General features: G+C 37.5%; 1 protein-coding gene across 1 annotated transcript; it reads right to left on the reverse strand.

Annotated features, from left to right (window-relative positions):
- Window positions 1-1,421: 1,421 nt before the first annotated feature.
- Window positions 1,422-9,913, reverse strand: LOC128609828 (putative ferric-chelate reductase 1). The gene is made up of 11 exons (XM_053628648.1): window positions 9,816-9,913; window positions 9,428-9,519; window positions 9,142-9,333; window positions 5,667-5,774; window positions 5,315-5,474; window positions 4,625-4,731; window positions 3,905-4,081; window positions 3,527-3,628; window positions 2,903-3,029; window positions 1,803-1,952; window positions 1,422-1,655 (listed from the first exon to the last, which is right to left on the reverse strand). Exons 2-11 carry the CDS (start codon window positions 9,515-9,517, stop codon window positions 1,594-1,596), a joined length of 1,275 nt encoding a protein of 424 aa, XP_053484623.1. The 5' UTR covers window positions 9,518-9,519; window positions 9,816-9,913; the 3' UTR covers window positions 1,422-1,593.
- Window positions 9,914-10,586: the final 673 nt, after the last annotated feature.

A 10,586-nucleotide genomic window follows, 5' to 3' on the forward strand; every position in this document is an offset into this window, starting at 1 on the left:
ACAACCTCGTCTCAAGAAAGTAGAGGTGTGGTTCTTTTTGAGTCAATAAGGACAGTCCAACAGTCTGATGGAAGCTGAAATGGACACATACAGAAAATAATTTTCTATTCTATTCTAGTGACTATCTGTTCTCTTGCTAAAATACTCAATTGTACTCACTGCTCTCCTCTCTGGCCAAAGCTTACATTTTAATTTCAGCAACCTCAAGTACACTGAGTAGTTCTAGGGATAAATGGGGCTTGTAACAGTACTGTCCAACAGTTGATGAGTGTAGGCAACCAGCAACCAAAAGGGTTAAACACACACAAACACAACAGAAGAATTCATCTCAAAGTATTTAATGTGCACAATGAGCTGTTTTTTTTAATGCCACATGGTCAGGCAACAGAAAAGAAAGTACATGACACAGTACATAGAACAGTAAACAGTCCTGAACAAAAACAAACAGAGGCTGGATTGTGGTCATTGCTAAAGGAAAGAACAAAGCAAAACCAAAAACAAGCTTCCCTAAAGTTAAGCTTTATATATCTAACTCTAACCCCTAACCCTAACCCTAGGGGCAGTGGTAGCTCAGTGGTTAAGCACGTTGGCCTTTTCACCAGAAGGTCATGTGTTGAAATCCCAGCACTGCCAAACTGCCACTGCTGGGCCCCTGAGCAAGGCCCTTAACCCTCAACTGCTCAAATGTATAAATGAGATGAATGTAAGCTGCTCTGGATAAGGGCATCTGCCAAATGCCGTAAGTGGTGCTCGAAAATGTCAACCAAACAACCAAACTCTCCAACCAAAGTGCCTCCAGCCAAACTTTCCACAGTGTGATGATTGGCAGTGTGATGAGAAGCAGCGTACAGGCACGCATCATATCAGGCATTCCTTGACCTGCACACAGGGAAAACAAGCAGAGCATACCTACCTGCTCTTGCATACAACACTACTAATATTAGCTATTGCTAGCCATATACTTGTAGCTATATTAATAAAGGGGGAATCTCTCTATCTTTGCTTAGGGCTGCGATATATTTGCTGACTAATATGATGAATCAGTTTAGTGTATTCATCCACTTATTCATTCATTTTCAGAAAGTCCTTCATCGTGGTCAGGGTCACAGCGGATCTGTCCTGGGAACACTGGAAATAACTGAATACACCATGGAAATAATAATTATGGCAATTGAGACTTGACTGCAAATGTTTTATGTGCAAATTTAGTACCACAGCCGCTAGTATAACAGGGCACAAAGGATAACATTTAATCACCAGTTCAGAAATTCAAGAGAAGATTGGCTGATTTATGTGCTACTATTTTTCTGAAAGTATCAATTAAGTGAATGATATTAATTTATGATAACAAGAAAAAAACAACAACAATTACTCTAGTTATTGTGGGCATTAAATCTGAATAATTAACAAACAGCTGAAAGTCGTAAGCAACATACTTTAATAATTCAGTACATTTGCATTCTAATTCACAGTTATAAAGAAAAAAAAGAATCCGATTTGGTGTAAATTAATGTCATTTATATATTCCAAAAAGGTTTTCTTTTTACATTTTAAAAGACACACACACTTGTAACTTTCAACACACATTTATACTTAATTTATACTGTGTAAAGTGACGAAGTGGAGACTCATTGCGCTGAGAAGCACAGCCAACACTGAGTGAGAGAGAAGAAATGTACAATGTCATCAAGAGCGATGTATATACACTATATATATATATATATATATATATATATATATATATATATATATATATATATATATAAAATATTAAATATTACTTGTGTGTGATGTGTGTTTACCATGAGTCCAGAGGCTGACTACTGAGTTACAGCCGTTTGCAGGATTAGTCTGGGGACTCTGGGTGGTCAGGATGAGTGGTGCACTGGAATTAGACAGGTCTAAACCTACTCTGGTGGCAAGCAGTGTTGTTGCAGTTCCCATTTGTGTTCCTGTAGAAAAAGAGTGGAGAACATTACTAAAAAACCCATAATTCAAGGTGGGATGGCTTGATAAAATGAAGCTGCTGTTCCCACTCGAAAGTTGATTTCAATAACATCACATCCCCAAACGTTTTTGTACTTTCTCTGAATGCACACGTGACAAATAAACATTTGAACCCTGAATCTTAAATCTTTATTAAATCTTAATTTATCTTTCATGTTTAAAGCATTTTTTAGTAGTGTAAAGACAGTACATGACAGCTGCAGCCTGCGTGGTACTGCGCCGTGAGGAGAGAAGCTCAGCTTGAGTCGAATTGATATGTTTTACTGAAAGTTTATGGGAGTCCATTGAGTCCATTGAGGGGTAAGGTCCTTGCTCAAGGACCCAGCAGTGGCAGCTTGGTAGTGCTGGGATTTGAACTCATGACCATGTAGTCTTAAAGCAATCGCCTGTGGTTTATAGTTACACTTAATGTTGTGGAACATCTGAAATGTGTTAGAAAGCTAGCATAAAGTAGCAGCTGTGAACACGTTTGTTTTCTCTCTTGAAGATTAGACAAAACCAGCGTGTCCGGTTAATGAGATAAATGCTAAATTATCCTCTTACAGAAAACTTCCCCATATCAACGATTACACACCTATTTTAATTCCTTTATGTGGAGTGCCTGTAATACAATTCCCCTTGAAGGAGCTGTTACTATAGAAACGATAACTTTTAGAACGAGTGCGTTAATAGAATAGAATAGAATAGAATAGAATAGAATAGAATAGAAACAGTGCTATGGTATAAGTATATATAGCTAAACTACCAGTAAGAAATAGCAGTGTGTACAGGATATGTATGATTTATGCTGAAATCACATATATGTTAAGTAAAGGTCTGAACAACACAAAGGTTGTTAAAAAAAACATCTATAACAAACAGAGAAAAAGGATATATTGTAACAGTTAAAGCTCACCGTTAGTGGTTCCATTCAAGATGGTGATGTTGTACACGGTGTCACCGGCATTGGTGGTGATGTTGAAGATGCACTGAATAAAACTCTGGTTTTGTGTTACTTCACCCTGATAATAGTATACAGTAGGCTGAAAAAAAATACCAACAAAAGAAAGACATTAATTATATTATGGGATGTTAATGGAATATTAACATGGTTCAAGTAATAATTGCAATAACAAGGGCAGTGGTGTTTCAGAGGTTAAAGGCTCTGGGTTACTGATCAGAAGGTCAGGAGTTCAAGCCCCAGCACTGCCAAGCTACCAGTGTTGGGCCCTTGGGCAAGGCCCTTAACCCTAAACTCAAGCTCAGTTGTATAAATGTAAGTAGCTCTTGATAAGAGCATCTGCCAAATGCCATAAATGTAAATAACAAGTTATACGACTGGTTAATGTTCCTGTGCACTTTATTAGGAACATCAAGACACCTGCACATTCTGCCAATTAATAAATTGTTCTTACTAAAATAAGCATATATAGGCAGAGACAGACATACATAGACAGATAGGCAGGTGGGGAGTGCAGAGAGATTGGTGGCTTGGTGATATCGCCAGAATGTGTTTGTTTTAGTTAATCTGCACACATACCACGCTAGCAGGAGTCAACACTGTGCCGTTTTGAGTGGCTGTTTGAAAGAAAAAACTGCTGCTGTTGTAGTTGTTGCCACAGACAAACACATAAGTGGAATTCTAAAAGGAAAAGAACATTTCATTAAAACTGCAGCTAACTGGATGTCATCATTTAAATAATAATAATAATAATAATAATAATAATAATAATAAAGGATTTATAATCATACAACCAGGAGCATTATTTAGATTTATTTAGCTCTGTTGATGACAACTAAACAGGCAAGTCTAGAGAATGTCATCTTCACTACAATCTTACCTAAATGGGTACAAAAAAGCCAATCAGATTCTGTTTATTTTATTTTATTTTATTTTATTTTCAGTTGTTCTCGTTACCTGTTTGGTGAGTCCCAGTGCGACATATCCAGACGTTCTGCCGCTGAGCTCAAAGAAAATGGTTTGGTTGTTCACTTTAGAAGACATGAAAGTGCAGCTGGATCCTGCAGGTTCGCAAGCAGACGGCTTCGACAAACACATTTTCAAGCTGCCACAGCCATTACGACTGATGTTGAGCTAAAGATTAAAAGAGAGGAAACAAATGACATCATTCATCACATTCTGGTCACTACGGAATAATTTTCTGTCCCATCGATCCTGGTCATACTCTGAGATTCATAGCAATACAATTGTATATGGTGTCTCCTTCCATCTGCAGGGTTGAGAGGAAGTAAAATGGCATTCATGTCAAATTTAAAGAGAAGGTCTATGTCCATGGTTCTCATAGTGGGGCAGGATTTGAATTTTATCATAGTGGTGGAAATCACAGTCTAGTGTTATCTAAGGTTTCATAATGATGATCATCTATTATTAGTATGAATGGAAACGTAATGATAATTTAAGTGTAACGTTTAGCTAAATAAAAAAGCTCCATGGCTCAGGTAAATAGCCAGAATATTGTCGTGCATATTTAAATAATTAAGCTCATTTTTGAATAGTTGTTCAGGAAATTAATTTGTACTTCAAGGGTATGCGAATTTATTCGAGGCAGAGCGTTTGGTCTATAGTCATGGATACAATACTGTGAACATAGATGGTAATCATGAATAGTAAACTCACCGGTGATTGAACGGTGTAGGTGCTGCTAACAACGTTCACTGTGCTGTTAGTCAGGATTAATGGTGCGCTGTAATTAAACACCACATTTGCATTGTTCAGCATTGTTCCTGTGTGAACAGAGTGTGAAACATTACTAGAAAGTAAACGGAAGTTTCCTCGATTAGTGTTAGATTAACTAGTACTGTAGATTCTCCAATTGTATTTGTCTCAGGTGTTGATTAATGAACTTTGCAGTTTCTCACTAACATGAAACTGTACTTTTTGTTGTGTTAACTTCAAGAGAGAGGAAATAAAGGCTGGTAAGGGGAAAATTGTTTATACCTGCTTGAACGTGAGCCATATTGGCGAATAACTTTTTTTTGTGGTAGTTCCACAACATTAAATATAACTATAAACAGGTAAAAAGTATGATGTATACTGTTTTTAAAAAAATGAATAGTGATTTGCAATTATTGGCCAGTTGCTGTGGTAAAAAGGAAATAAAACTCTTAGGAATGTACTCTTATTGGAAAACAGTCAGCTGTGTGGTAGTAACAGTGCTGAAACGTCACCAACACAGAGTTTTATTACTTACATAAGCCACAGATAGGGTCTATACATGTCAATTCGCATATATTCTATTTGAGAAGTCACGAGAGAAACTGTGATAAATTGTAGAAAAGCAGGATACGATAAAAGCTGAAAACTTACCGTTTGAGCTTCCGTTCATGATGGTGATGTAAGAGGTGCTGGTGTTACTGATTATCAAGTTGCTGCTGTTGTTGATGGTCAGATTGGTGGTGGTGCTGAAGGTGCACTGAACGAGGCTCTGGTTTTGTTTTAAAGCACCCTGAACAGTGTGTACAGTGGACTGAAAAGAGAAACCGAAATGGAGTGGAACATATCCTGGATTATTATGCTGAGGTGCAAATTTGTCAGTGTTTAAATGTTACATGTGATTTATGATAGATGGCATCACTCTCGCGGCTGTTGTGTTAGTAACATTACCAACATATTTTGTTTCTTTTACTCACAATCACAGCTTTTTATGTGATAAACTTACCACATTAGCAGACGTCAGCATCGTGCCATTTAGAGTAGCAGTGTTAAAAAAGAAAGTGCTGTTTACGGTGTTGTTGCTGTTGCCGCAGATGAACACAACAGCACCTCCCTAAAACAGAAAATGGAAATAATTACCATACTAAAGTAAATAGGAAATCAAATTCAATTCACAAAAGCTTTCATTCTAATTTATTTGTAATGTTTACAAATTAGTGTCACCTGATGCTTATAACTCTTATGTCTTCATCAGCGACATTTTTACTGAGACTGCAAATTAAGTATGGTGTGGTGTCAACATTCATTTTTAGCTGTAATTAGTTTACAGATTTACCGTGTGACTTAAAATGGAAGGAAAACCTAACTGTTCTTTCATCATATTATGTCATACCACTTCACATTGAATGTGTATAAAGACATTATGAAGACAACAAAACTTCAGAGGAAGTAGCAGAGATATTACCTCTGGTAGGTGTTTGCTGCTAGTAAAGCTATTTGCGTTTGTAATCTGTCAACAAAGCTAGCGTGACACATAGAAACATAAATCTAAGGGTGATCTTGAAACCAGAAATAAAACAGAAATGGTGAAGGTTTTTTTTTTCTTTACTGGGAGACGTTTGATTAACATTTACGGAAGCAGTATCAGCAATGTGTATAAGTCAGTCAGTTTTCCCAACACGGGAGTTAAGTCCTGTTCTCACTTGCTGTTATAGTAGGTATAAACAGTTGTTCCATCAACAGCCTCTATTTTTGTCTTTCTCTTGAAGTTAATGAACCAAAAACATGCTGCTTACATATCAACTGGAAAGCCTAAACTCTTCTGTCTTGAAGACTCTTGAGAGCATTCTCTAACAGTAAACGTATCTATGAACAGGTGACTAGTGCAATGTGTCATCCATTAATAAAAAATAAAAAAAAGGAAATAAAGAAAAAAACGTAGCTTCTGATTAGCCTTCAACATCATTCTTATAATGTCACTGATGGAACTTGTAATATATATATATATATATATATATATATATATATATATATATATATATATATATACGTATATATATATATATATATATATATATATATATATATATATATATATATATATATATATACACAGTATCTCACAAAAGTGAGTACACCCCTCACATTTTTGTCAATATTTAATTATATCTTTTCACGTGACAACACTGAAGAAATGACACTTTCCTACAATGTAAAGTAGTGAGTGTACAGCTTGTATAGCAGTGTAAATTTGCTGTCCCCTCAAAATAACTCAACACACAGCCATTAATGTCTACACCGCTGGCAACAAAAGTGAGTACACCCCTAAGTGAAAATGTCCAAATTGGGCCCAAAGTGTCAATATTTTGTGTGGCCACCATTATTCTCCAGCACTGCCTTAACTCTCTTGGGCATGGAGTTCACCAGAGCTACACAGGTTGCCACTGGAGTCCTGTTCCACTCCTCCATGACGACATCACAGAGTTGGTGGATGTTAGAGACCTTGTGCTCCTCCACCTTCTGTTTGAGGATGCCCCACAGATGCTCAACAGGGTTTAGGTCTGGAGACATGTTTGGCCAGTCCATCACCTTCACCCTCAGCTTATTTAGCAAGGCAGTGGTCATCTTGGAGGTGTGTTTGGGGTCGTTATCATGCTGGAATACTGCATACTGATCATGCTCTGCTTCAGTATGTTACAGTAAATGTTGGAATTCATGGTTCCCTCAATAAACTGGAGCTCCCCAGTGCCGGCAGCACTCATGCAGCCCCAGACCATGACACTCCCACCACCATGCTTGACTGTAGGCAAGACACACTTGTCTTTGTACTCCTCACCTGGTTGCCGCCAAACACGCTTGACACCATCTGAACCAAATTAGATTATTTTGGTCTCATAATCCATGTCCTTAGTCTGCTTGTCTTCAGCAAACTGTATGCGGGCTTTCTAGTGCATCATCTTTAGAAGAGGCTTCCTTCTGGGATGGCAGCCATGCAAACCAATTTGATGCAGTGTGCGGCGTATGGTCTGAGCACTGACAGTCTGACCCCCCACCCCTTCAACCTCTGCAGCAATGCTGGCAGCACTCATACGTCTATTCATTGAGGGAACCATGAATGCCAACATTTACTGTGACATACTGAAGCAGAGCATGATCAGTATGCAGTATTCGAGCATGATAACGACCCCAAACATACCTCCAAGATGACCACTGCCTTGCTAAAGAAGCTGAGGGTGAAGGTGATGGACTGGCCAAGCATGTCTCCAGACCTAATCCCTATTGAGCATCTGTGGGGCATCCTCAAACGGAAGGTGGAGGAGCACGAGGTCTCTAACATCCACCAACTCCGTGATGTCGTCATGGAGTGGAACAGGAATCCAGTGGCAACCTGTGTAGCTCTGGTGAACTCCATGCCCAAGAGAGTTAAGGCAGTGCTGGAAAATAATGGTGGCCACACAAAACATTGACACTTTGGGCCCAATTTGGACATTTTAACTTAGGGGTGTACTCACTTTTGTTGCCAGCGGTTTACACATTAATGGCTGTGTGTTGAGTTATTTTGAGGGGACAGCAAATTTACACTGTTACACAAGCTGTACACTCACTACTTTACATTGTAGCAAAGTGTCATTTCTTTAGTGTTGTCACATGAAAAGATATAATCAAATATTGACAAAAATGTGAGGGGTGTACTCACTTTTGTGAGATACTGTATATATATATATATATATATATATATATATATATATATATATATATATATATATATATATATACAGTATATACACAACAAAATCACCAGTGTTGATTTAACACCCACAGTGTTGAATTCACAGCCTGCAGTGTTATATAACACTCTGGGTGTTAATTCAACACTAGGGATTTTACTGTGTACTTTATATAATTTTAGATTCTAGCCTCACATCTAACATCACCACCAGCTATTACTACTTGTCACGTCTTGAGGATTAGGACAGAAACAAGAGCAGGTGTGGCCATTTAATAAAATAACAAGTCCAAGAGATCAGGCAGAAGCCAATAAACAAAGACAGGCAGAGGTCAGGCGATCAGTCCAAATAAGGCAAGGCAAAAAGACAAGGTCAAAAACAAGAACAAAGACAATACCAGAATGAACAACACTGTATCAAGACTCGGTAACGGCAGAGACGAAATGTAACTGAGCATATACTTCACAATGAGAGTCTCTTAAGTATTAAGTGTGGTGTCACTGAGATTGTAATTAGGAAAAGGTGTGTCTGATTAGTTCTCAAGAGAAGGTGACGGGACAGTGTGTAGCTTTGGGAGTTGTCAACCATGTTTGTAGTTTGTGGTGCATTCTGGGAAATTTAGTTGCTGGTTTGCCCTGATTACTGCCCTGACACTACTCCTATTACTCCCAGTTCTCCTATTAATACTACCACTACCAGTTTTTGTAAGTAATTTTTCCCATGGGCAACATTAATTCTGAATATTACATTTACCTCTGATTGGTTACTGGCAGTGAGTCCCAGTGCGACATATCCAGATGTTGTGCCACTGAGTTCAATGGATGCAGTTTGGTTGTTCACTTGAATGGAACTGAAAAAGCAGCTGGAGTTTCCTGAAGGATCACAATTAGGTGCACTTGACACACATAGTTTAGTGCTTCCACAGCCAGTGTTAGTGATGCTAGTCTAAAGACCAAAAGAGAAATAAACCGTTTTGTTAAACCAGACACTTAAGAAGAATGATGCTGAATTTAAGGATTAATGCTGTGGATTTTCTTACGTTGACAATCACTGGTGTCGGCAGATTGGCTTTGACGCCGTGACAAACAGCACAGACAAACATAACCACTACAATCAGTTTGGCCTCCATACCTAATAATACAAACATACAGAGATGGTTTTACAAATCTTTACAAATTCATTCAAATGTGTCCGTGGACATTAAAAATGATTTACAGTCCAAACCTGAAACTTAACAATTAAAATTACAGTGAATTCATGACACTGGGTTAATTTGATCAAGTCATTGGGAGTGTTCATTTTAGGTTCATTTAACATAAACATATTAGGTATTAGGTATATCTAGACAAAATGTAATTACTCTTGTAATATAAAAACAATATATACTTTTAAATTAAAGTTTAAATAATAATTTAAAATGTTTTTACCTGTAATGAAATGATCGGCGATTTTGTATGGGGAAAGATATTTAGTGGAGGTGAAGACAGAGATGTTGTGTGACTCTTTTTATACGAAGAGGGCATGGCCACTGCATCATCTGCATCATGGAAAAAAGCAGGTTGATTTGCAGGTTTTGGATGATTCTTTGCTGATACCAAACACAAGGCTTTAGAGACAGTAGAAACTGTACACACCTTCAGCTCTCACGATTAGCATTACTCATTGTGCTCTCATTATTTTTATCTAGTTATATCTATAACCAGATACGTTCTCTTTGAGTTTTTAAATAGGTCTTTCTTGTTACTGCCATTTTTTTTCCATTATTGAATGCTTCATTCAAACCTCTGAGAAATGAATAAATTTTATGCTTTTATTTACATTAATGTAATTATAAACTGAAAGTCTATGTGTAATAAGTAAAAAATTGCAAGTGGTGATAAATTGCTGTGGTATAAGTGGAATAAAACACTTGCTGTTATTGGAAAATAATCACAAAAGACAAAATTCCTTGTTGGGTCACACCCAATTATACTGTACATAGTTTAATGATGCAGTCATTGCATAGTGTTGTATAGAAGTAATGCCTTCTCCTATTATTAGGGGACAAGCCCAGAATGGGGGATGGCCCCTATTTGCATTAGTGTTCCTATTTTTATTATTATTATTCCGCCATGGAAGTCTACGGCAGCCCGTAAAACCGTATGGTAAAAAGTTGTGACATTTTGCACACATATAGAGGACACGCTGAACTGTTACCA

This window comes from Ictalurus furcatus, chromosome 7, assembly GCF_023375685.1.
Source record: "Ictalurus furcatus strain D&B chromosome 7, Billie_1.0, whole genome shotgun sequence".
NCBI classification, from domain to species: Eukaryota; Metazoa; Chordata; class Actinopteri; order Siluriformes; family Ictaluridae; genus Ictalurus; species Ictalurus furcatus.

Excerpts from the sequence above, each read along its gene's own strand:
- LOC128609828 (XM_053628648.1), bottom strand. The coding sequence starts at position 9,517 with ATGGAGGCCAAACTGATTGTAGTGGTTATGTTTGTCTGTGCTGTTTGT. Across the intron at positions 5,475-5,666 it reads TGCTGACGTCTGCTAATGTG|TCCACTGTACACACTGTTCA; the intron begins GTAAGTTTATCA and ends TTCTCTTTTCAG. Across the intron at positions 1,656-1,802 it reads AGTCAGCCTCTGGACTCATG|TGTTGGCTGTGCTTCTCAGC; the intron begins GTAAACACACAT and ends TCTCTCACTCAG.